This window comes from Vulpes vulpes, chromosome 11, assembly GCF_048418805.1.
Source record: "Vulpes vulpes isolate BD-2025 chromosome 11, VulVul3, whole genome shotgun sequence".
Lineage (NCBI taxonomy): Eukaryota > Metazoa > Chordata > Mammalia > Carnivora > Canidae > Vulpes > Vulpes vulpes.
The window spans coordinates 42997464-43024841 of NC_132790.1; the positions used below are offsets into that span (position 1 = coordinate 42997464).

General features: G+C 40.3%; 1 protein-coding gene across 1 annotated transcript; it reads left to right on the forward strand.

Moving 5' to 3' along the window:
- Nucleotides 1-221: 221 nt before the first annotated feature.
- On the forward strand, nt 222-23396 carry MED17 (mediator complex subunit 17). Its single transcript, XM_025993235.2, has 12 exons — nt 222-678; nt 2988-3154; nt 5049-5268; nt 8940-9076; nt 9169-9253; nt 9621-9773; nt 10882-11012; nt 11674-11858; nt 15046-15183; nt 19699-19816; nt 21481-21640; nt 22838-23396. The coding sequence occupies exons 1-12, from the start codon at nt 429-431 to the stop codon at nt 23047-23049; spliced, it is 1956 nt and encodes a 651-aa protein (XP_025849020.1). The 5' UTR covers nt 222-428; the 3' UTR covers nt 23050-23396.
- The last annotated feature ends 3982 nt before the right edge of the window (nt 23397-27378 follow it).

Consider the following 27378-nt stretch of genomic DNA (forward strand, 5'->3'; position numbering starts at 1 on the left):
GTACATCCTCCGATCTCAGCATCCCCAGAGGGACTCATCCGCGGCCTTTTCTCTACTTGGCTTTGGCCTTCCCGGCTTTGCACCCTGCACCCGGCGAGCACACTGGACAGAGAGACGGACAGTACGGACCGGCCAATCCACGCCCTGAGCGTGGGTCCCGGAGGCGCTCCTCCCGCCCCCGCCGCAGGCCACGCCCGCCGCAGGCCACGCCCCCCGCAGGCCCGGAAGTCTTTTCCGCCGCTGCGCGGGGAGAGCCGGAAACGCTCCTCCGGAAGCCGGGAGCGCCGGCCCTGCAGGGCGGGGAGCTCCGGGGCCTTCTGGGAAAGTCGCGAGGCCCTCGGCTTTGTCTCCCGCCGCACCGCGGCGTGGGAATCCGGGGTCCGCGGAGGCGCCTCTGCTCCGCGCCTCGGGCTTCCGCCGCCGCCAGCATGTCTGGGGTCCGCGCCGTGCGCATCAGCATCGAGTCGGCCTGCGAGAAGCAGGTCCAGGAGGTGGGCCTGGATGGCACCGAGACGTACCTGCAGCCGCTGTCCATGTCGCAGAACCTGGCGCGCCTGGCCCAGCGGATCGACTTCAGCCAGGGTTCGGGCTCCGAGGAGGAGGAGGCGGCGGGCGCCGACGGCGACGCGCAGGACTGGGCGGGCGGCGGCTCCAGCGCGGACCAGGACGACGAGGAAGGTGAGGCCCGAGTGTGCGGCCGCTGCGGGCGGCGGCGGGTCCGGGCGCCCGCCCGGGAGGTGCGGGACGTGAGCGAATTCTGGACACACCCGTGCCCGCCCCGGGGGCTTTGTACGGCTGGACAGTTGGGGCGCTGCCCGCCTCTTGATACTCCTGCACGGTTCTGCAGTTGAGGCCTTGGAGACACCGCCACTGATGGAGTGTCCGGGTCTGTAATGGGGCCCGCTCGGTTAAGAGCCCTGCGGTTCCTGTCGCTGCCCTGCCGCTTAGTGTCGAGGTGCTTTGCTTCCTTCTGCAGTTGGAGGATGCTAACAACACCTACGGAGAAGAGAGGTCTGTATTGAGTGGAATACGAGGCAAGGGCTAACAGGTAGGCGGGGTCGAGCCGGTAGGTCGAGGTTAGCGTTTGGTTTTTATTAGAACATCTGAGGGGCACCTGGGTGGTTCGTGGTTGAGCGTCTGCCTTCGGCTCAGGGCGTGACCCTGGGGTCCTGGGGTCCTGGGATCGAGTCCCGCATCAGGCTCCTCGCCCGGAACCTGCTTCTCCCTCTGCCTGTGTCTCTGCCCCTTCTCTGTGTCTCGCATGAATAAATAAATTAAAAAAAAATTTTTTTAAAGGACAACTGAACATTTTGGAAGGATTTTAAGTAGACAGATGATTGTTAAAAAGATTACTGGATTCTACGTAGCAAATGGGTTACAGGGAAAACAAAACAGAAGGGAGGTTGGTTAGCAGAGAATAGTAGAAAAAGTATGAGTGGGGTTTGGATTCTCGTTATGGTCAGGGATTAAAAAATACAATTCTGTGTTTGGCTATGTGCAACAGACCGCCTGTAAGTAGGAATTTAAAGATGGCATTTCGAGCCACTGGTGTTAGGACAGCCGGGGGTCCATTTGGAAGTAAAAAGTAAATACTGTCCCATACTTCACACTCGGATTACCTCCACAAGGATTGAAACACAAATGAAGAAAATAAAAGAAAAATTGGAAGCAAGTTATAGAACTTTGGGAGCAGAAAAGACCTTAAGCAAGATAGGGAGCACAGAAATTATAAAGCCAAAGAGAGATTAATGAGTGACATAACATTTTAAAGTAATAATGGAAAAAGGTGCCACAAAGTAAGAAAATAAATGAGAGACTGGAAAGTTTTTGCAGCATATAGGGCACACAATGGTTGTTATCTCTGACATTCAAAGATTCCCTGCAAACTGGGGGGGAAAAAGACAACTCACTGAAAAATAGCCCAAAGGTATAAACAGCTCACAGAAAAAGACTTCAGATCTTACTAGTAGGGAGAGGCAAATTAAAACATTAAAACACTATTCTCGTGCATAACGTTAGCAGCGACTTAAAAGACCTAGTATCCAGTGTTGGGAATGTGAATTGGAAAAACCTTTTGGAAGATGGCTTAGCAGTTCACGATGTGTCAAAACTGTTAAATGTGCATCTCCTTTGACCCACTAAATCACAGCTAGGAATTTAACCTACAGAAAAAGTTGTACACGCACACAGATGTGTGTTTAGTTGTTTACCACTACTGGGGTTGAAACCAGCATACGTATCCATTACATTGGAATGGTTAAACTTACTGTACATCCATGCTCCAGAATACCAAACAGTGTTGAAAGAATGAAATAGAGCTATATGTGCTGGTGTGGAAGTATCTCTAGGACATAATAATTGGAGAAAAACACAAGTAATAGAAAATGGAAGGAAATATATGTAAGTGCATTGAAAAACATTTGGACATTTATGCCTCAACTGTTACTATTGATTACCTCTGAGGAGGGGAGAGAATTAGGGGTGGAGAATAAGGGAAAACTTTTACTTTTTTCCTCTCTCCCTTTGAACTCTCTATAGTGAGCATGTATTGGTGAAATTTAACAAAATGATTTAAAAGGTTGGAAGGGATGTTAGCATTGTTTAATATGTGAATACTGCCATTTATAGGTCATTTTTACTTTTGTACTTTAATGTATTTTGGAAGTTCTATTATTCAAGTTTTAAAAGCTAGAAGAAAAAGGTTATTTCAAAGGCTTGCATAAATCTTAAAAAATACTGAAATACCTTCCTATAATGTTGGAATGGAATGTTAGATTTAACCGTGTTTATTTTGCCATTGTAGGAGTGCTAACTTAAATATTAAGAGAGATTCAAGAAAAGGTGGACGGAATGGGATAAAACAGGAAACTATTTGAAATAAAGTCATTGTTTCTTCTTTCAGTACTTAATATCATTTAAATGAGATTTCTGTCTTCTAGTCAGTGTAACTCATACCTGTGAATTTCTTTTTTTCTTTCTCTTTTTAGGATTGGTGAAATTTCAACCTTCCCTTTGGCCTTGGGACTCAGTGAGGAACAATTTGAGAAGTGCCCTAACAGAGATGTGTGTTCTCTACGATGTCCTCAGTATTGTGAGGGATAAAAAATTTATGACTCTTGATCCCGTCTCTCAGGATGCACTTCCTCCAAAACAGGTATGTGTGGGCTTCAGTTGAATAATGGTACCATTTTATGAAGTCCCAGGACCACCTCTCAGGATGTGTGCCTATTGTCTCCTTTTCCTTTCATGCAAAATTAAGTCCAGATGAAGATTTAAAGACTAAACCGGTTTAAAACAGCATCTCCTTTATCATTTTATTAATGGCCTTGTGACCCTTGGAAGAGTTAAGTTTCATTAATAATGTAATAAAGTTTTCTAGATTTTTTTAAAGAGATTTATTTATTTGAGAGAGAGAGAGAGCAGGAGCATTGGGAGGAGCAGAGGGAGAGGGACAAGCAGACTCTGCTGAGTGCAGAGCCTGACATGGGGCCTCGATCTCGTGACCCTGAGATCACAACCTGAGCAGAAACTAAGAGCCAGCTGCCCAAGCGACTGAGCCCCAAGGCACCCCTAAAGTTTCTCAGAGCATAACAGATTTTTACGGCCTGGATCACTGATCTGTAGCACATTACACAAAAACGTGATGGTAAAATCGCTTTGGAGGCAGACTGACCTGGGTTCAGATCCTGTCTCTGCCCTCACTAGCCCTGGGTCCTTTAACAAGTGATTTTCTCAGAGCCTCGGTTTTCCCCTTCAACCTCTTTTTAGGGCCTGGTTAGAAAAGCTAGGCCAAATTATGGAAGCTACTGAAAGGTAGGTAAAATTGTTGAAGTTTGATGAAGGCCATGTTCGATTTTTGAATATTAGAAGACAAAAGGGAGAATGGATGAATTGGTGAATGAAGAGCCTGAAACTAGGGAGGCCACTTAGGCCAACATCAGCACTTAATCCTGATGCTTAAAACAAGCATCAGGTCAGTGACCAGGTTAGTGGCAAGGAGAGGAAGTAATGGTTGTTTTTACCCATTTGTAAGTGAAGTGAATTGAATATAATGACTCGTGGTAATAGTTTCAGAATCTAGAAATGTTATGCTGAAAGACTTCCTAGAGACCAGTCAGCCTGGTTCCTTTGTTTTACAGAGAGAAAGCTGAGGCCAAGAGAGATGTGTGACGTGTTCAGATGCAGTAAAGCCAGTGGTTAAAGAGCCAAGATGAGAACTCTAACAACACCTGATTCCTAGCCCACAGCCTTTATTACCTTCCTGTGCTCTTCCCACATGGGAGTCTTCAGGAGACTAATATGGTCAGAAGATTACTGTGACATTTTATGAAACTTGGTGATTTTGACTCACACAGTCAGAAGACTTTGTTTTATTAAACTTGGCTTTTTGGAAGTGTATCTGGTTACCACAGTACAGATTCGTGGTGATTATGGATATTTATGTATGTATGTATAACATATATAGTATGATTTTTCATTAGTTTTTAAAAAATCAGCCTTCGGTGAAGTGCATCAATTTTAATGCTGAAAAAAAAAAAATTTAATGCTGTGTGGCTTTAGTCTTTATTCCAAAGGCACATTAGTAGCTTGTCACAATAGAAAATAATTTTACAACTCTACTCATTGGGGTCACTTATTTATTCCAGAAATCAAGTATTATGTGCCAGGCATTGTTCTAGGGTCTGTAGACATAGTAGGTTTTACCATCATGTGGATGACATTCTAGCAGGGATTACAGACTTCCATGAGAAGTCTGAGTGCCACAAAAGGGTATACACGTGGATGGGGGTGGGCATTCGCACAATTTGACAGGAGAATCCCATCTAAGCTGGGCAGAGTTGGTATAAGTTCTGATCTGTAGTCCAGTGTGGTGTTTGTGGTTTGGCATAAGTTTGAGTGGACCAGAGAAATAGGTTATTAAGGTTGTTATTTTTCAAAAACCAATGTAATCTGCTTTTCTTTAATTTCTCAATTTTCTCTTGAGTAGGTATCTTAAGAGAATGTTGAAATCACTTAAAATTACAGAACTACACGCTTGTTTTTGACAGAATCCTCAGACACTGCAGTTGATTTCTAAAAAGAAGTCACTCGCTGGAGCAGCGCAGATCCTGCTAAAAGGGGCAGAAAGACTGACCAAATCAGTTACTGAAAACCAAGAAAATAAGCTGCAAAGAGACTTCAACTCTGAGCTTTTGCGATTACGGCAACATTGGAAACTCAGAAAAGTGGGGGATAAAATTCTCGGAGATCTGAGCTACAGAAGTGCAGGTATAGATCACTTTAAAAAACTATGCTTTAAAACTATAATTTGTCAAAACTATAGGATTGATCGAAATGTTATATATTCTGTAGTGTGTTGCTTCTTAGTTACACGTTACATTTTGAAGTTTTAATTTCTGTGCACAAAACTTGGTAAGCTAAAATTACTTTTATTATAGCCTTAAATAAATATATTTACATAATTGAACCTAAACTATTTATATAGGTGCCTTTAGGTATAATTAGCAGAATGTTTATTTTTATACGGATTTTTTTCCCCAAATTTTTATTTAGATTCTAGTTAGTTAACATACAGTGCAATATTGGTCTCAGGAGTAGAATTCAGTGATTTCATCACTTACATACAACACCTAGCACTCATCACAACAAATGCCCTCTTTTATCCCTATCACCATTTAGCCCATCCCCCACCCGCTTCCCTCATCAGTCCATCAATCCTCCATTCAGAATCTGTTATGGTTTGTTTCTCTTTGTTTCCATCATCCTGTATATTCATCTGTTTTGTTTCTTAAATCCTCATATGAGTGAAATTCTGTGGTATTTGTCTTTCTCTGACCAGCTTATTTTGCTTAACGTAATGCACTCTAGTTCCACAAGTGGTTGCAAATGGCAAGATTTCATTCTTTTTGATGGCTGAATAATATTCTATTCACACACACCCACGTGCGCACGCCTGCACCATATCTTCTTTATGCATTCATTAGTTGGTAGACATTTGGGCTCTCTTCGTAGTTTGGCTATTCTTGATAATGCTGCTATAAACGTCATGGTGCATGTACCTTTTCAAATCTGTATTTTTGTACCCTTTCGGTAAATACCTAGCAGTGCAATTGCTAGATTATAGGGTAGCTCTATTTTTAACTTTTTGAGGAACCTCCATATTGTTTTCCAGACTAGCTGTACCAGTTTTCATTCCCACCAATACTGCAAGAGGGTTCTTTTCTCCACATCTTCACTAACATCTGTTGTTCCCTTTGTTGTTAATTTTAGCCATCCTGACAGGTGTGAGGTGGTATCTCATCATGGTTTTGATTTGCATTTCCATGATGATAAGTGATGGTGAACATTTTTTCCTGTCACTTCGCCATATGGATGTCTTCTTTGGAAAAATGCCTATTCATGTCTTTTGCCCATTTCTTAACGGGATTTATTTTTTGTGTGTTGAGTTTGATAAGTTCTTTATAAATTTTGGAAACTAACTGTTTATCAGATATGTCATTTGCAAGTATCTTCTCATATTACATGGGTTGCCTTCTAGTTTTGTTGATTGTTTCCTTCGTGGTGCAGGAGTTTTTCATCTTGATGAAGTTCCAATAGTTCATTTTTGCTTTTGTTGAAGAGCAGTAATGGTGAGAGTGGACATCCCTGTCTTGTTCCTGATGGTAGTGGAAAATCTCTCAGTTTTTCCCTATTGCAGGTGATAGTAGTTGTGGGTCTTTTGTATATGGCTTTTATGACACTGAGGTATGTTCCATCTATTTCTGAGGGTTTTTATCAAGAATGAATGCCTCATTCTGTCAAATGCTTTTTCTGCATTTTTTTTAAAAGATTTTATTTATTCATAAAAGACAGAGAAAGAGAGGCAGAGACACAGGCAGAGAGAGAAGCAGGCTCCATGCAGGGAGCCTGACGTGGGACTCGATCCCAGGACTCCAAGATCATGCCCTGGGCTGAAGGCAGATGCTTAACCACTGAGCCACCCGCGCGCGTCCCTTTTTCTGCATTTCTAATGTGGTGTATCATTTCAATTGATTTGCAAATATTGAACCACCCCTGCAGCCCAGAATAAATCCCATTTGATCATGGTGAATAATGATACATTTAGCAGAAGGTTTAAAGAATGAGTTTATAGATTTACACACCCAGAACCATACTTGACATTTAGTCTCAATCAGGGGCTTATCTGTAACCCTTAAAAACTAAGCATAAAAGGAAAAAAAGAAACATTTTCATTCTCCCTCATTCTTTTTTCTCCCTTAAGTCATCTAAGCTGTTTTTACATCCTAGGTGAAGAGAGAAGGCTGTGAAAACACTGCCGCCTTTTTTTTTCCATTCAACCAAGGCTGCAGGAATAGATTGTGTTGACATATGCCAAAATTTGATGATCTTGAATTCGCATCTTTTTGTATAAATTCTATGTTGTTGATCTGTAATAGGTTTCTGGAGATTATCATGGTAATATCTTGTAAACTGCTAAGGTATATTCAGGAGGAGCTACACTGTAAAAGTTTACAAGTTTCACAGCTCAGTAGAGTAAAAGTTTTGAATGTCAAAGGATGAGGCAAGGAGTCCTGATTGTGATCATTGTGATAACAGTAGTAGAGTGATACTTTAAAAGGACTCATTTGCCAAAGTAAGCCATCATTGTCCCACAGTTAATAGCAGGCAGGTTTAAATCAATACTGAAGCCCCCGTCTCCACATTGATGTGAATTGAGGAATTCTGAACTTTGACGGTAATATCCCACTACAAAGATGAATTCAGATGGCAAACTTTTTTCTTTTTTTAACATTTAATGGGTGGTCTGTAGAAGTAGTGCTTTCTGGCTCTGGACATTTTAAGTTCTTTTCAACAAGTAGTTATATGGAGGTACTTTACCCACTTTCCCTTTATGGGACTATTACTTATGATTATAAAGGACTTGATTACATTCTGTTGTTTGTTTGTTTGTTTGTTTTTAAAGATTATATTGGGCAGCCCCCGTGGCGCAGCAGTTTGGCTCCGCCTGCGGCCCTGGGTGTGATCCTGGAGATCCAGGATCGAGTCCCGCGTCAGGTTCCCTGCATGGAGCCTGCTTCTCCCTCTGCCTGTGTCTCTTCCTTCCTCTCTCTCTCTCTCTCTCTCTCTCTCTCTCTCTCTGTCTCTGTGTGTGTGTGTCTCAATAAATAAATTTTAAAAAATAAAAATTGTATTTATTCATGAGAGATGCACAGAGAGAGGCAGAGACACAGGCAGAGAAAGAAGCAGGCTCCTCATAGGGAGCCCAATGAGGGACTTGATCCCAGGACCCCGAGATCATGCCCTGGGCTGAAGGCAGGCACTCAACCGCTGAGCCACTTAGGCGTCCCTACATTCTGTTTTAATTGCAAGATCTTGAACATCTTCCTATGTTACAAAACAGCAGGTACATATAACCACCTGCTCTTCACATCATTCAGCAGCCCAGAACAACTTTCTTACACAGAAAAGTATCACATAACAATCTAGGAACTAGTTGAAAAAAAGGCGATATTTTGTTCTTCTGGCTGGATTCAGAACACTTCATTTGCAACCTTATTACAGAGGCTTAGCTCCAGAAGTGTTTAATTGCTAAGGCATAAATCTGAGGAAGTACTTTCTAGAAGTACATCCATTTTATCAGTTTTATCAGCCAAATCCCATTAGAATAAAACAGTTTGATGGCCCATGAAGTTCATAGTATAAGTTCATGGTATAATGATACCATTAGTCTTTTTTTTTTTTTTTTTGAGGTTAACAAAACTTTATTTCTGCCTCCTTTCTTCCCTTTGCTTACTCCCCCCACCCCTTTCCCCCAAAACACATTTTTGGTGGGGTTTAATTTATGATTCAGTGATAAAATTTTCAGTGAAATATTATTATACACTTAATGTATGTTAAAATAATGTGTTAACTGGTTCCTGTGTTTAATACCCGATTAGGATCTCTCTTTCCCCATCATGGTACATTTGAAGTAATAAAGAATACAGATATCGATCTGGATAAGAAGATACCTGAAGATTACTGTCCCCTTGATGTTCAAATTCCTAGTGATTTAGAAGGGTCTGCCTATATCAAGGTATTTGTCAAATATTTAAAATACTTAATTTCTTATTACTTAGCCCAGAAGCTAATTTGCTAACACTTTTTCATGTTTTTATTGTCTCGTAGGTTTCAATACAAAAACAGGCTCCAGACATAGGTGATCTGGGCACAGTCAACCTCTTCAAACGACCTTTTCCCAAATCCAAACCAGGTGTTGTGGTTATGCTCTATCCTATAGCTTCTGGTTCTGTCTGAGTTTACACTCCCAAGTAAAACTGATGATAAATGTAGAGAGGAAAATAGGTACTTTGGAGTAAGAACATTTGGAAATTTATTATTTATAATCTGTTAACATTAATGGACACCCATGCAGTTTTTGTTTTGTTTTTTTAAGATTGAACATCTTCACTAATTTTCTCTGTGTAAAAAAAAAAGAAAATTTTTGTATTTTAGAAAGGATATGCTCTAATGTAGTATTTTCTGAACTTTTCATTATACGAATTCAGATTGCGATTTAAGCCAGTTCTTGCATAATATATTTAGACAATTGATACATCCAAATATTCCCTTTCTTTCAGGTTCCCCACATTGGCAGACAAAATTAGAAGCAGCACAAAATGTTCTCTTGTGTAAAGAAATTTTTGCCCAGCTCTCCCGAGAAGCTGTTCAAATTAAGTCACAGATCCCTCACATTGTGGTGAAAAACCAGATTATCTCTCAACCCTTCCCAAGTAAGAGCAACCAGCCCTTTTGAGTTTATAAGTAGGACTTTGTGGTTTGGGGAACAGGAAAGGGGGTAACTATGTATTTGGCTGTGTAGGGGGAACAGTAAGAGCAAAGAGGTGGCATTCTATCCATAATGGTAGCTCATAAAGCATGCAGAACAAACCACATTGCTAATTCTATTCTGTGTCCTAAATGGTGTGACTCTTGGATTTTGAACAGTATATATTAAACATTTGTACTAGCAGTGCTCTTATTCAGCAACAGTAGTTTCAGGTGTCTATGCTAACATTTGTAGAAGATTTTCAGGGATCTGTCTTACTGTCTAAATGAGATGTCAGTCAGACAGTGATTATTCAGTACCCATAAAATTCCTAACTTTGGAGGCATTGGGACTTTAATTATATTACTCAAGAGCAGTAGTTAGGGGCAACCCCAGTGGCTCAGCGGTTTAGTGCCGCCTTCAGCGCAGGGTGTGATTCTGGAGACCCGGGATCGAGTCCCACGTTGGGCTCCCTGCATGGAGCCCGCTTCTCCCTCTCTCCCTCTCTCTCTCTCTCTCTCTCTCTCTCTCTCTCCCTGTCTCATGAATAAATAAATCTTAAAAAAAAAAACAAACAGTAGTTAGCTGTGCATTTGTTTTTTATATAAGTTCTGAGACATACCTTCTTGGGTCTTGTCAAAAGAATGGGTTTTTAGAAGTGAAAAATTGCATCCTGGTTTTCATGGCAGCAAGGAAGAGAGTATCTGTCTTCTGAACGTCAGTAAGACCAGATACCAACTCTGTGTTTGTTTTTCTCAAAAACAGAGTTGGGTTTTGTTTTTTTTTAAATTTCAAGGCAAGAAGAAACTAAATATACAGCTTCTGTTCACCTGTCTTTGACTACAGCTGAAGGTGAACAGCCACATTGTAGGTCAATAGAATTTGAAGTGTTAAAATACATAGTAGTTTACTCACAAATAGTCATTTTGGCCTGGAAATGTTAATCATGAAGCCTGATCTTCAGGTTTAGAATAGATCTTTTGAGAATGGACTGTGATTATACTTTATGAAGACAATTGTGTTTTTCCATGTCTTAGGTTATTTGCATCTGTTTTACTCCTTTTTATAAATAGGCTTGCAGTTACTGATTTCTTTGTGCCATTCCTCAAATGATAAGAAATCCCAAAAATCTGCTACTGAGAAGCAAAGTCCAGAGGACCATCTTTATGTCTTAGAGCATAATTTGCATCTACTAATTAGAGAGGTAAAGACAGAAATGTTTCTTTTTGCATTGTGGTAAGGCTATTTGGTGCAGTGAATGTGCACAGATCCTTTCTGCAAAGTCCTCATTAGTCTCATGGTAATGACATTCACTGTCTGTGATGTGAGAGATCCTTGCTCAATGCTGGGGGAATACACAGATAATCAGATTTATCAGTCTCTGTCCCCAAGCGTAGCTTGTAGTGGTAGAAATATACCACAAGTTCTATATAGGCGTGTAAAAAAGCATGCAGGGTGCAGAGGGAAGAGTGATTCTGATAGTGTGATGGGGAAGATGTCTTGCCAGAGCCTGTGAATAGGATAGTCGTGTTATTTCAGGATGTATTCTACTTACAGGTTATCTAGTTCTGTGTTTCCAGAGAGCTGGTTCACAGTTTAGGCTAATTTCAAAAGAATCCCCTGAGAAACTTAATAGAAGTGTGTATTCCAGCCTCCCCTGCCTTTAATATATAAGTATTAGTTGTTTTAAAAGTTTTTTTTTTTAATTTGTAACTTTATGGTGACCGATATTAGCTAGACTTGTTACGAATCCTTTTACAATAAATACTAACATCAAATCATGTTATGTGCCTTAAAGTAATGTAAATTATATGTCAATTATACTTCAATTAAAAATTAATAAAAAATGGCTATTCTTGTTACAGTTTCATAAACAGACCTTGAGTTCCATCATGATGCCCCATCCAGCAAGCGCACCTTTTGGTCACAAGAGAATGAGACTTTCAGGTCCTCAAGCTTTTGATAAAAATGAGATTAATTCACTACAATCCAGTGAAGGGCTTCTGGAAAAAATAATTAAACAAGCAAAGCATATTTTCCTGAGGAGCAGGTAAGGATGAACAAAGTCACTGTTTTTCTTTGAAACTGCAGTCCTTTTTCCTTTATTGTTAAAATCATACATGCTCTTTTTGGCACACAGTAACTTTTTTCTGGGAGAAGGAGGGTGGCTGCAAGGTGAGCGTTTGTAGCTGGGGATGGTCTGTCAGGTTTGGGGAAGACTTAGCTCCAGGGCCCATGTGACTTTTCCAGATGGTTTTTAATGCTGGCTACAGTTTTGTTGTGTTTTTGTTGTTGTTGTTGTTTTAAAGATTTTATTTATTCATGAGAGAGACAGAGGCAGAGACATAGGCAGAGGGAGAAGCAGGCTCCATGCAGAGAGCCTGACGTGGGACTTGATCCCCGGGGCTCCAGGATCACATCCGGAACTGAAGGCAGAAACTCAACCGCTGAGCCACCCAGGCGTCCCCTGAGTACAGTTTTGAAAGACACCTGACTAGGAATATGCCCTAGGACTGCTCACCTTTGTCAGTGACCCATCCACCAGATACTTGCTCCTGAACTGATTTTAATCTTCTTTTGCAGTTTCCCAGTTTTTTGGCTGCCCCACATTTCAGTACTCTGGAAGGCACTTTCCTGTGTATTGACTTATCTAGCTCTTGTTCTCTGGTAGAGATGGTGGTAGCCCATTTTCAATGATGAGAGGTTGAAGTCTACAGACATGTGTAGCTTGCTCAAACAGGCTAACGAGTAGCAAGATCAGGATCTGTGCCCAGGTCTGTGTAGCTCTGAAGCTCATCTCACTTCTGTACACATTTACAAAAGAACTGTGCATGATTGGACCTCAGTGTATCTTTTTCAAAAGCTAGAAGTGCTCTTGATTTTATTATTGGTCCTTGGTGAAGAAGGCTGTTGGTAACTTCATTCAGAATTGTGCTTTGCTAGAACTTCAGACTTTCACGTATGGGCTCACTCTCCTATCGGTGATAGTTTTTGTGGTTTTTTGTTTTGTTTTGTTTTTTGTTTTAGTTTTTCCCTGGTAATACAAGTCATGGTTTTAATAGCACATTAGTTTATAGTCTTCAAGTGACAACTTAACTCTGAAGCTTTTAGTAAAATGAATTAGGAAGGCATGTTAGAGAAGACAGCGTGGTGCCTTTGGGGTAAAGAATGTGTCTAAGCCAGGGCTTAGTCATTTGCTAACTAACTTCGTTTTCATGTCTGTGGCCCTCCACCTTTTTCTCTTTCAATTAAGAATACAGGAGACTGGTCTTAGGATCAAGTTAAATAACATATGTTATGTTCCTTATAAACAATAAAATAGGGCAGGCCTGGGTGGCTCAGCAGTTTAGCGCCTTCAGCCCAGGGTATGATTCTGGAGACCCAGGATCAAGTCCCACGTCGAGCTCCCTTCATGGAACCTGCTTCTCTCTCGCCTGTGTCTCTGCCTCTCTCTCTCTCTTTCTGTATCTCATGAATAAATAAATAAAATCTTAAAAACAAAAAAACAATAAACAATAAAATATGATAGGTTACTGTTGTTACTTTCATTTGTGCATTTTAATTATAACCAAAAGGGGCATGAAAGTAGCTGTTTTTAGAACCATTACACATTTCAGAGTATTAGTTACAGTCTTGGAAGCAAAGCTTTTAAAATGTTCCCATTTTCACCCCATTATAAAGATAATGTTCCAGTGTATCAGCTTAATTCGTATAAATACCATGCACAGTAAGACCTACTATTAACATGCTTCTGTGTTTTGATATATGTGCGTTAGAGTGTGTATCTTTAAAAAAAAAATCTGCAATCATAAAATTTTATAGCCTGCTATCATTTAATCTTGTAAATCTTTTTCATCTTTTGTTAAAATGTTTTTCAGAGATACTTTACTAGCTATGTAATAACCCATTATGTGAATATTCTCTGATTTCTTTACCAATTCTTAATTGCCAGATACTTTATATTTCCAGTTTGTTGAAACATAATACTAAGATGAGCAGTCTCATATACATATCTATGTGCTGTAGGAATTTTTTTTTTTCTAGATTTTTTTTTTTCATGAGAGAGAGGCAGAGACATAGGCAAAGGGAGAAGCAGGCTCCTGCTGGAGCCTGATGTAAGACTCGATCCCAGGACCCCAGGATCATGACCTGAGGCAAAGTCAGACGCTCAACCACTGAGCCACCCAGGCATCCCCACTGTAGGGATTTTTGAAGCAGTCAAGGAAACAAATCACAGAAAAGGAAGAGAAAGTTAAGGGATCGAAAGAAACCAGTATTAGAGCAGAAGCATAAAAGAACATATCCCAAGCCCGTTTATGTAAGTGCCCCTTGTCCTCAGTGGCTGTTTGCATTTCTTCCTGCTTTTCCTTCTCTTTCCAGTCAAGTGCTAGAATCACGTAACTGGAAACCAAGAACCTCCAATAGTTGGTTGACTTTCATGATTTGTGCTTTGGTGCTGGGCAGTGGCTGTTAATTAGTGTGGATAAGATAAGGAAAGAAGGATTACTGGCTCTAGGGATACACTCCCAGGTTTTTGGCTGTGGAGTTAGACTGCCAGTTTTGTGCCCAGCTCCCAGCTGTATGACCTTAAGGAAATTACTAAGCATTGCTAGGCTGAAAAATAGGGATGAAGGTGGTATGTACTCGACAGGGTCATTAATGAGATGAAAAGATAGGACTCATCAAAGCACTGATTCCAGTCTTTGGTGCATAAAAAGGACTGGAATCATAACCTGTCATGTGTACATAGCATATTTATCTTTCTTGGAGTATAAGGTTTTTGTTGTGCAGAAACTCTGGCTTCTCAGGAAAAGGGTTTGTCATTCTGCGACTGTAATGGCCCTCAGCTGTGGGCATGTCGCATGTTACTAGGGACCAAGCACTGCCATCTGGGAGTGACTTGCATTCTTTTCAGAGCTGAGATTTGTCCCCTAAGCGTGCCCTTCTGATAAGGTTTCCTGAAAGAAAACAAACTGGAGTTCATAGGAAGGTGAGCACATATTGTAGTGTGGCCCTGAGCATCCTTGTGGTGGGCGCCCCAAGGAGGCTTTCATCGCCTCTGACCTCCTTTGACTTTTCTTTTTTTTTTTCTTTAAGGAAAAACTCTTTGCTTTTCAAATGTAGTACTTTTGAAAAGTAGTCCTCTCATTTTCACATAACTATAACACTGATAAGTGGTTTATGAATATTTTATATGGTGACTTTTTAAAAATGTCAACCTCTCTTCTTTAAAAAAGGACTGCTGCGACCATTGACAGCTTAGCAAGTCGCATTGAGGACCCTCAGATACAGGCACACTGGTCGAATATTAACGATGTTTATGAGTCTAGTGTGAAGGTTTTAATCACATCACAAGGTTATGAACAGATATGCAAGTAAGTATCAAAAATAAGTTATTTAAAATGTTTAGTTGCTTTTTATATGTTGATTGCTGAGTGATTTCATTGAGATTTTTGGATTTTATGTGCTATGGTGGCATAACATTTCGGTAAATTGTATTAACTGTAGAGTATAAGAATAAGAGATCAGAATGTCTAGAATAATCTCTGTTAGGTAAATGTCACTCGTTTGAGTTGTGGTAAAAATTTTTTTTTTTTTTTTACCTGGTCATTGAAGGGGAAGCTGCCACACCTCAGAGTGATCTGCTTTAGATGTTGCCTAGAGGCTGTGGTGGTGAGTCTGGGGTATTTGTGAAGTGAATAGGGCTGTTTAGATTACAGCCTATATTCCATATATTGGCCTAAAACAGCCTCAGTTTTGTAGATTTTTCATGGTGTGAGGCTATACCTAGTTCGTGATTATGCCCTTAAAATGGGATGGAGAGGGAGGTGAAATGACTTTTGACCCCACCATTCACAGAGAAGCATTCTGTTTGATTTACATTCACAAATCACAAGCTGATATACAGAGAACGAATTGTTGGTTGCCAGAGGTGGTGGAGGTGGGGTGAGGGTCAGAGACAGAATGGGTAAAGGTGTTCAAAAAGTACAAACTTCTAGTTATAACATACAAGTTCTGGGATGCAGTGTACAACACAGTGACTATAGTTAAGAATACTATGTTGTATATTTGAAAGTACCAAAAGAGTAGGTCTTAAAAGTTCTTATCACAAGAAGAAAAGAAAAATGGGGAAGCGTGTGAGGTGATAGGGGTCAACTGAACATACTGTGATGGTCATTTCACAATATATATGATAAATCACAATATATATAAATCATTATGATATTCATGTACCTTAAGCTAATCAATGATATATATCAGTTACATCTCAATAAAACGGGGGGCGGGGCGTGGTAAACAAAGTTAGTAAAATTAGGAAGTAGCCATGAATGGCATTTTTTTGCCTCCATCTGAGCCTCTTGGAAATTTGACAATTGGCATGATACAGTTTTAGTGTCCTTCCCCAGGTCAGTCTGAGAGAACCACTAGCAAACATTTATCAAGGTCCATGAGTACCTGTTATTTTTCAAACTTCAGTGTTTATTTTAGGCAGACTAACTAGCTGCAGTGGTCTCTCTAGTGAGCAAAACACACCAGAAACAAAATCACTACTACCCTTAGGTGTAGGGGGGTATAATACCCTTAAATCGCTCTTTTTTTTTTTTTTTTTTTTTTTTAAGATTTTATTTTTTTATTCATGAGAGACACAGAGAGAGGCACAAACATAGGCAGAGGGAGAAGCAGGCTCCCTGCGGGGAGCCTGATGTGGGACTCAATCCCCGGACTCCAGGATCATGCCCTGGGCCAAAGGCAGACGCTCAACCACTGAGCCACTCAGGCATCCCAAATTGTTCTAATATCAAGGCTTTAATTCACTGTTTTTTAAAAATGAAAAATAGTCAATGAGCATGATTTAAAAGATGGGACAAAGAATACACAATGGAAATAAGTCTGGAAAAGATGGTGGGTAAAGGTGGATTATGGTTTTCTTCCCCTATACCTAAAGAAATAATTGGGGTGATTTGGGGCATGGTGGGAGAGTAGCTGTTGAGTAAAATAAAACAAGTTTGGCATGCATTTTAACCGTTACAGCTGGGTGATGGGGCCATTGGCTTTCATTATATTAACTTTCGTGTATACTACTGTTTATATAGAGTCGTATAGTACTATATACTTTGTGTTTTAAAATTTCCATAATAAAATGTTAAGAGAGTGAGCACAAAGGAGTGGAAAAGGAAAGAATCATCAGTTTTGAGTTATTTACATTTAGGACTAAGACCAAACAAATGTGAGATTATGGCTATAGGACCCAGTGGTTCTAAACTTCTGTGAAGAAGAGTTAGTGATAATGTGGTCTTGACAGCATCAGGAGGGAAAGAAAGTCCTAGAACGCCCCTTTCTTCATCTTTTATAGCTGGGGTCAACTTACTCTCCTTAAAGTTGAAAGTAATTCTCTTGGAACTTCTCAGGAGTAATCACATTTCTTTTTTTCTTTTTTTAATTTGAGAGAACATGAGCCATGGGGTGGGGGTGGGGCACAGAAGGGGCAGAGGAGAGGGAGAAGACTAACCCACTGAGTGAGGAGCCTGATGCAGGGCTCTGAGATCATGACCTGATCCAAAGTCAGGCACTTAATGGACTTGAGCCACCCAGGCACCCCCAGAAGCAAGCACTTAAAATATTTTTCTATGCCTTCTTCCAGGAAAGTCTACATTTACAAGCATATATATCCTGCTTTTTTCCTACAATATTGTGTGCTTTAAAACATTGAGATATAACTTGATGGGATGAGCACTGGGTGGTATACTATGTGTTGGCAAATTGAATTTAAATTTAAAAGATGTAAAAAATAAATTAAAAAATAAAATAAAATATTGAGACATAATTCACATAACCAAAAATTCAATATTTTAAAGTATGTAGTTGAGGGGTGCCTGGCTGATGTAGTCAGTAGAGCATATGACTTTTTTTTTTTTTTAAAGATTTATTTATTCATGAGAAACACACACACACAGAGAGAGAGAGAGAGAGGCAGAGACACAGGCAGAGGGAGAAGCAGGCTCCATGCAAGGAGCCTGATGTGGGACTTAATCCTCGGTCTCCAGGATCATACCCTGGGCTGCAAGCGGCACTAAACCGCTGTGCCACCGGGGCTGCCCGAGTATATGACTCTTAAACTCTAAATCTCAGGGGCATGAATTCAAGCCCCATGTTAGGTGTGGAGCCTACTTAAAAAAAATAAAAAACATTTTACAGTTCAATGGTTTTGAGTATATTCCTTATGTTATATAACTGTCATCACTATCTAATTCCAGAACATTTCCATTGTCCCAAAAAGAAACCCTATACCTATCAACAGTCATTTCCAATTTGTGTGTGGGGGTGTTTTAGTAGTATTGGTGAATACTACTAAATACTCCTTATCACTATATCAGATTTACTTCATTCTTTAAGCTTTATTGTTTTTCATTATATGTACCATGAGGTTTTTTTTAATATTTTATTTACTCATGAGACACACACAGAGAGGGAGAGAGAGAGCGCGTGCGAGAGAGAGCCAGAGACACAGGCAGAGGGAGAAGCCTCTGCAGGGAGCCTGACATGGGACTTGATCCCGGGTCTCCAGGATCATGCCCTGGGCCAAAGGCAGGCGCTAAACCACTGAGCAACCCAGGGATCCCTGACCATGACTTCTAATCAGCCTTTTGCTTCTGAAAATTTTAGTTGGATAACAGCACAACAACTTTTGCATGTTTAGGTATATCTGTAGGGTGAAGTCCTACAAGTGTAATTGCTGGGTCAAAAGATAAGGACCTTTAAAATTTTTATTAATGTTACCAAATTGCTTTTCAGAGTGGCTGCCACAACTATGCTCCTACCAATAGTAATCAGAATTTTTAAAATTTGGTTAAGTTTATGAGTTTTGTCTTTTGAAGCTTCTGAATTCTGTGGTTTTCTTTGAAAGAAATGTATAAACTTTTACTGTGTCAAAATTATAATTTTATAGGGATAATTGCCAAAGTGTTTTATCCCTAAATGTTCACTGTAAAGTCTAAAAAACAGGTACTCTCAAATGTGGAAAAATAAGCATTGTTCATCTAGGAATTTCACATTTCTTGTACATGTCATATACTAATGCTAAAAATTTGTGATTGGTTTGGAAGAATGTCATTGTCATGTTATTTTATGGGTTTCTTTGTTTGATGTAAGCCAAGTTAATATAGTACCTCTTCTGACTTGTTTGCTGATTATATCAAGAGAGGCCATAGAATTAACAAAAGGCTTTTCCTTTTTTTTTTTTTTTTTTTTTTGCTTTTCCCTTTCTGTATGAGAATTTGCTCCTTGGTTAATTCTCTAGCTGTTGTCCCCTAGTAACCTGAGAAGAAAGGATGCCATCTAGGTTACTAGGCAACATTACTTTTCACAAAAATGATCCCAAACTGGTAAAATAGATCTGGACTGGAAGAGATTAAAAATGCCTGACAGAGATGCTTTTCGATTTCCCCAGATGAGGTGACTTCTGAAACTGGGCAGTATTTTTTGTGGAGCCCCAGGAAACTGTGCCTTTGGAGTTGTTATGAGAACATGTGGCTCCTACAGGGAATGAGGTTTCTAAGTCAGGGTGGGCCCCATATGTGCCCAGCATAGATCTCCTCTCACTGCAACAAAGGTGGAAGGACTGCCAGAGAAGAGGAGCAGTGGACGATGGTTGGCTGGCAGGCTGTGCTTCTCCTACATCTTTCTAAGCAGACCAGAGCTCAGTGGCCCAGGGGAGGCTGTGGGATTCTGAGGGGTATGTTGACCCTAAGAAGACTCCTTTCCCCCTCAGGTGTTTGCACAGGTTCTCAAAATTAGTATTTTCTGTGTCTTTGATGTTAAGGTTTAATGTTTGTGGCTCAGTATAAGGTAATTTTGAACATTTCTGATTTTTAGTATGTGTGTCTATAAAGGTCCATTCAGCTGCAGTTAAATGTCGGAATTGAGCAGATCCGAGTGGTACACAGAGATGGAAGAGTGATTGCATTGTCTCATCAGGAGCAGGAGCTCCAGGATTTCCTTCTGTCCCAGGTAAGAGTTATGGATGGCAAGTCCTGAGTCCCTGCTGTTCATCACTGTTTAAAGAACAGAGTTCAAGTATATTAAATTTATAAAAAGAAAGCCAGTTTTTTTCTGCCATTTATCTAATATCTACATTTTACAGCCTCTGGGTTAATTGAAAAATGTTGATAAACTATCCTAGATTTATTTCCAGTTAGTTTAAGATGAAGGACCAGCTCTGAGATTACAAACTTCCTCTCATGTTAGCCAAAGTGTACAACCCCTTTGGGACCACATAAAAGTGAAGAAGTATTAACCCCAGAAAACCAGAGAAGTGGAGATCAGATACAAAAATATAATGACCATTCTCCATGATAAGTGTACTATTTTACTTAAGCCCTACGAAAGAGTTCTTCAGTATTCAGGGGCAGCATGGAAGGTACTGGGTTCTAGTCCCAGCTCCACCACAAATTTGCTTTGCAACAGCAGACAAACTTTTGGACCTTTCTTTCCTGATCTAAAAAATGAAGAAGAGTATTTTTCCTACATTCTTCATGGAGTTGTGATGATCTAATGAAAAACTGAGTTGTGGGAGAAAGGGGGTAAGTTCAGAAATGCTAATAATACACCTTTCACAACATATACCTGTATATTTCACATAAAATTAAAAAAAAAAATACTGATGCCCTCCATCCTAAAAGCAGTAATCTTTTATACTGATTTGCTTCTTTGGCGTCACGTAAATAAAATGCATTTGTGAGGTTTGGCAGCTCTTGGTTGGTTACACCTAAAAGGACTTTGGTCACCCTAAGCATGAAAATATATTGGAAATATATTGGAAGGGTAGAATCAATGGGAAGGCTCGCAAGTGGGCAGCGATCAAAGGAAGCCTCCTGGTGAGAACCACAGCCAGGACAACGCCACTATTGCCATCCTGACCCTACTGCCTTCATCACTGGGGGCAGACTGCACTCCACATTGCCCCAGTGTATCATTCAGGATTGTAACAGGAGCTAGGGGGCACGCTCAGTCATTTCACTAAGGATTTACAAAAGTGTGGGTGTAGGTGAACACCAGGGAAAGCTTGGTAACCTAATGCTAGTCATAACCAGGTAACCAGGCCTGGGGGACTCAGTGGTCAGCAGTCCTAAGCCAAAGAGATAAGAGGAGGGCTTATGGGTACCCTGAAGGAGAGTCATGTGGAACACGCCACTTTGAGAAAACCAAACCTTCTGTCACAGGATACAACCTCACAGGGGAGGGGCAGCAGGGGAATAAATGCCTCGACCTTACTCCCATTATCTGAACCCCACCCAAAGCCCACTAATGTAACCATATGGGTGATCCTCCCTGGGCAGAGAAGGGTGGCGAGTAGATTTGAAGGGGAAACTGCAAGATAATCACACCCTGCTACTTTTGATGCTGCTCCACATGCTGTGATCCAGGTAGGAGTCACCAGTCAGCCAACTCTAGATCCTGTTCCTGCGGTCACGCTGCCGATGGGCCTGGAGAATGAGTATCAGGCTCTTCTAGTCTCCACAGTGGAAGGCGGGATCCTCCCCACAGTAGTCACGGAGGAAGATTCCTGTACTAGGCAGTGAGCACCCCAACAAGAGTTTCCAGGCCTGCCATCAAGTTGCTGCAAAGTCAGTCTCCATGGTAGTTGTGCATAAAGTTTCCTTTTTCATTCACAGATGTCACAGCATCAGGTGCATGCAGTTCAGCAGCTCGCCAAGGTTATGGGCTGGCAGGTGCTCAGCTTCAGTAACCATGTGGGACTTGGGCCCATAGAGAGCATCGGCAATGCGTCTGCCATCACGGTGGCTTCCCCGAGTGGCGACTATGCTATTTCAGGTACTGGCTGCTGCTTTGAATGGGAGGAGACCTTTGGGAGTCTGGCCTTAGTCGTCACCTGTACTAGTTAGACGTGTACTTCAGAGTAATTTCTCTCTGCAGCGAGTTCATATAGGAGTTTGAGCATTTATTTGATCACAGTCCTTATTCAGGCAACAGATTATTACTTCTCTTTCTGGTGATGATAAAAAATGTTTTGCTTGGTGACACATTCTCCCAAGAGCTCTGAAAACTGCCATCAGCATTGTTACTCCTGCAGTTCAAAATCTTTGATGGATAAATGCTTTGGGAAAAATGTACAGCTGCAAATAGGCAAGAGTCACATCTGATCCTAAAGATCCATCTGATGTAAAGGGATGGAATAGAGAGGAGAGATGATTTTTAAGCACCCACAATGAGTAGGGCACTTGAGTAAACAGACACATTATCTAGTAGAAAATTATGTGTGGAGTATTTGCAGGTTTAGTGTGGTCTTTTCAAATACCTGCTCTGTAAATACTTGAAAGAGTAATTTGAAAATTTTCCCCTACAGAATCACAGCTTGTGAATATGCAGGCTTGATCATTGCTAGGTCCTTATCCATAAGAGTTTCAAAATACCCATTTCTTCTTTCTGAGTTATGAAGCCTCGTTAAAACCTGAAGTTCTTTTTTTATTATTTTTTAGATTTTATTTATTTATTTATTCATGAGAGACACAGAAAGAGAGAGTCAGAGACACAGGCAGAGGAGAAGTAGGCTCCCTATGGGGAGCCCAACATGCAACTTGATCCTGGGTCTTCAGGATCACGCCGTGAGCTGGAGGTGGTGCCAAACTGCTGAGCCACCTGGGCTGCCCAAAACCTGAGGTTCTTAATTCAGAATAATCTTGCCTTCATCTCTCCTAGTACTGATTCTGAATATTTGGGTTTCCTTATATATTGAGTGTGTATCAGATGTTTTAGAAAGAAATCAATTGGTTTTCTGAAAACACATAGGACATTTGACTTTCCTAAGCCAGAATTCATCTTGCTGTATTTTTATGGTACAAACAGTAATTCATGAATATTTATACCAACCTAGTCTATTATAAAAAGTCTTTTGGGGTTTTGGGGGGGCTGGGTGACAAGCACTTTTAAATGAGATTTCAAGTTGGTAGAAAATTGTGGGACCTTTGTTTTCTAGTTTGGAAATTGTGTTATTTTTGTTTTGTTCCACAGTTCGTAACGGCCCTGAAAGTGGCAGCAAGATCATGGTTCAGTTTCCCCGTAACCAGTGTAAAGATCTTCCCAAAAGTGATGTTTTACAAGATAGCAAATGGAATCATCTTCGTGGACCATTCAAAGAAGTTCAGTGGAATAAAATGGAAGGTCGAAACTTTGTTTATAAAATGGAGCTGCTTATGTCTGCACTTAGCCCTTGCCTGCTATGATTTTTGTTTCCAAAACAGTTTCTAGATTATTTTTTTCCAGAGAATTTTCCGGAAATGGACTTGCAAAGATGAACTTTAAGCACAAGGAGAAATTTTCCAAAGGAGTATTGTTTTTAAAAAAAATAATGAGCAAATGTTTACCTGGCATTTTGAAACCTTTCACTTTATAAGTGACAAGTGCTTTGAAATGCAGAGGCTTATGTACAGATATATATGGTGTGGGAAGACACAAAGCAACTTTTTTTATGCAATTAACTTGAAATGTTACTAATTTATGGGTTTGAATTCAACTTTTTAAATATTCCTTTGATGTTGACATCAAATAAAGTGTATGGTTAAAAATTCCAGATACTCTCTGAACTCTTAGCAACCTAAATGAATGGTCTTTAATCAACTTGTCTCATTTCACTATTTGTTAAAAAGATTGCGTAAGAATATTTAAGTACTCTTGTGACTCAGCAATCCTGCAGGCCTGCACTCACTGTAAGCAGCCAACCAGTTCCGCAGAAGGTAACAGACCACATGCCTGCAGGCGGGCCCATCCTCCCCTCTCTACCAGAGAGCTTGCACTGGTCTTAGCAAATCAGGTACCTCTTCCTCCAGTTGCTTAACGTGTGCTCTCAGGAGGTACTTGAGAGCTTCCTAGAAGGTGCCAGCAGAAGGTATAGAGGGCAAAACGAATCTTTAGGGTTCCCTTGGGTCCCTTTTTAGTGTATTCCCTCACTTGAATGATCTCCGCCCATGATGACTGGATGTGCTCACACTTTGCCCCACCTACCCCTGCAATTCTTGGAGCCTCCAGCCAGGAACCCTGGATTCTTCTTCCAGTGAGAGTCTCGTCCTGTCTTACTTATTCCATTATCTTTCTTTTCTTTTATCTGTGTTTCTTCTCCAAGGGGAAACGGATTGGTGGATTGAGGATATTTTGCAAATAACATGTTTGAATTTCCTGGAAATAGTCCCCAGTCCTAAAGTGTGTCCGAGGAACTTCCCTTATATAGGTCTTTTGGAACCACTGTAAATAATACATAAGTAGTGTTTTCCTTATGAGGAAGGCTTTCAGTTTTTTAAAGGATACCCTTTTAATCATTTATAAGATGACTATGAGGTAACTTTAAAAGGTTTCTGTATTTCTCACCTTTTCTTTTAAAAGAAAAATGGAGCTTGTAAGCCACAAAATACTGTAACATCTTTGTGTTCTTGCTTTTTTATCTCCCTCTGATCAAGATACTGCATCTTTCTATCCATGGAAATTTTTCAAAAATTGGTATGACTCTAAATTATAAATCTTTTCATGGTGGCCCACACAAGTTGCCTTAGCTAATTATCCTAAGCTCATCTGTACAGCTCTACTCCCACGAGGAGCCTTACGTGATATTTGAAGGCTCACACTCTAATAACAATGAATCTTGGGACTTTTGCCAGAGGACTGCTTTGTGTTTTTAATTTCTATCCACTGTAGATTGATACTTCAGTAAACATAATAAAAATGAATTAGAAAAATTAAATTTTAGAGAGATAAAAAATAAAATCTGCCTCCTTTTATTATAATAGACATAAGATGGCTCTCAAATAGAGAACTTTCTGAATGCTTTGTCATGTCTCTTGTCATGGCCAGTACAACAGGACAGCACTGGAGCAGAGAGCACACGCACAGATCTAACCACCTGTTCGCATAAGCTTCAGCTGGGGAAAGTGGGGACAGCTTAAGACTGACATGATCTTCAGGTCTTCCTATCCCCATTACTTTGAATCACTGGGTAGTGAATAAGCCATCACCTAGTATGGAAACAGGTAAAGGTGGCAGAGGGATAGGAAATGGCAGCTCAGCCACTGTGCCAACAGCTCCTGTGCCTTGTATTGATTTGCATTTTCCTGTCTAATGTTGCAACCCCAAATGACCTGGTGTTGGAAAGATGTGCTGCAAAACCTGGGAGGCCAATTGGAGAAAACTAATTAGGCCCTCACCCAGTGTTCACAGGCTGGCGAGAGCTGTGTTCAGATGTTGGCTCTCCCTCTGCTTAGCTGTATCTGTTCGGCAAGGCTATCCTCTCTGAACCTGTTACCCTCTGTGTACAATGACAACAAGGAGGCCCATGCTCAGCTCTGGTGGTTCAGAGGTCTCAGTCTGTTTATGGTAATGGGGGTGAAATTCTAAAGTGCTGTACAGATCGGAAACGTCAAGTGACTGTTTTCTAAAAGTCAAGCCTTTTAGATTTCAGTAAGTGGTTAAGACGCCAGCTTTATTTTTGTTTATCAGTAGGAGAAAGCTTTTTAGAATGTCCTGCATTGTTCAGATTTACAGATTATAAAGACAGCTCATCTGTGGCCATGAAGATTTTCATTTTCTCCAGCTCATTTTGAAAGCCATGCTCTGTGGCTGATCTATTTCTACACCTTTGTTCTCTTGCACTCCCTACTCTAGTTCCTAGCTGCCTTATGTACTTGGGGCCAAAGGCTCTTTGACTCTCATGTCGGGATGGGAACAGATGTAATAGTTCACCCCTGAAAAACCCTGTGTCCAAAATAGCAAGCACCATGACACGAGTGCTGCTCAGACTTTGTCACTGACCAGAGCTTGGTGTTTGTTCTAAAGTTTGTGGTTTCCTAGCTACAAGTCTACTTCTGGAAATTCATCCCGTGGGCATACTTGACAAAGCACAGATTCACAAAGATTGCTGTGTAAGGACTGTTGAGGATCTTACTTTGTAGACGTGAAAAATTGAGACCAATCTGAATATCCAAAAGAGGAGTACTAGATTACTGGTACAGGAGCCCCAAATACCGGCACTCATTTTCACTTGCCTAAAAGTTGAATTCAAAAGGCCAATGAGTTTTTCTCTCGATATTCTGGCACCCTTGATTAGGAACCAGGAAAACTTCCATATTATATACTGTATTTGTTTCCCTATTTACTGATTATAAAACATTTGTTCTAGAACAGACTATATTTGGCTTGAAATGATGGATGAGAGAGAAGTTTGAGGTAAAAAAGTAGCATATATGAAACAGGGTAGAGCCCAGAAATAAACTCACACTTGCATGATCAATTAACCTATGACAAAGGCAGCAAGAGTATATGGGGAAAAGACGGTCTTTTCAATAAATTGTCTTTCTTAAAGGATACACAAAATGAACTCAAATGGATTAAAGATATAAATGTGAGACCTGAAACCATAAAACTGAAAACATAGGCCATAATCTCTTGGATGTCAGCCTTAGCAACATTTCTGGATATGTCTCTTCAGGCAATGGAAACAAAAGCAAAAATAAACTATTGGGGCTTCATCAAAATAAAAAGCTGCAAAGCAAAGGAAATGATCAACAAAACAAATGCAGCCTGCTAAAGATATTTGCAAATGATAGAGACAATAAGGGGTTAATATCCAAAATATATGAAGAATTGATAAATATCCACACCAAAAACAAAACACCTGGCTAAAAAATGGGCAGAGGCTCTGAATAGTCATTTTTCCAAACAAGAAAAACAGATGGACAATAGTCACATGAAAGGATACTCATTACTGATCATCAGGAATGCAAATCAAAACCACAATGAGATAGCGCCTCATACCAGTGAGAATGGCTAAAATAAAGATAAGAACCAAAGTGTTGGGCGAATGTGGAGAAAAAGGAGCCCTCATGCACTGCTGGTGGGAATGCAAACTGGTGCAGCCACTGTGGAAAACATATGGGGGTTCCTCAAAAAATTAAAAACAAACACCATGTGATCCAGTAATTCCCCTGCTTGGATATTTACGAAAAGGAAGTAAAAAGATATGTACCCCTGTGTTTACTGCAGCACTCTTTACAACAGCCAAGGTATGGAGGCAGCCCAAGTGTTCAATAGATGAATGGATAAAGATGTAGTATATATACACAATGGAATATTAGCCATAAAAAAGAATGAGATCTTGGCATTTGTGACAACACAGATGGACCTAGAAGGTATAATGCTAGGTGAATTAAGTCAGAGAAAGAGAAATACCATAGGATTTCACTTATATGTATGTGGAATCTAAACTCAAAGGAACAAACAGAAACAAACTCTTAAGTACAGAGAACAAACTAGTGGTTGCCAGAGGGGAGGTGGGTCGGGGATGGGTGAAATAGATAAAGGGGATTAAAAGGTACACACTTCAAATTATAAAGTAAATCACAGAGATTTACACAAATTATGCACACAATACATACATACACAAAAATTTACATACACAAAAAATACACAAAATTTACACAAATTATGAAGTAAATGTGATTTACTTCAAATTATAAAGTAAATCACAGAGAGTACAACATAGGGAATACAGTCAATATTGGAGTAACGTT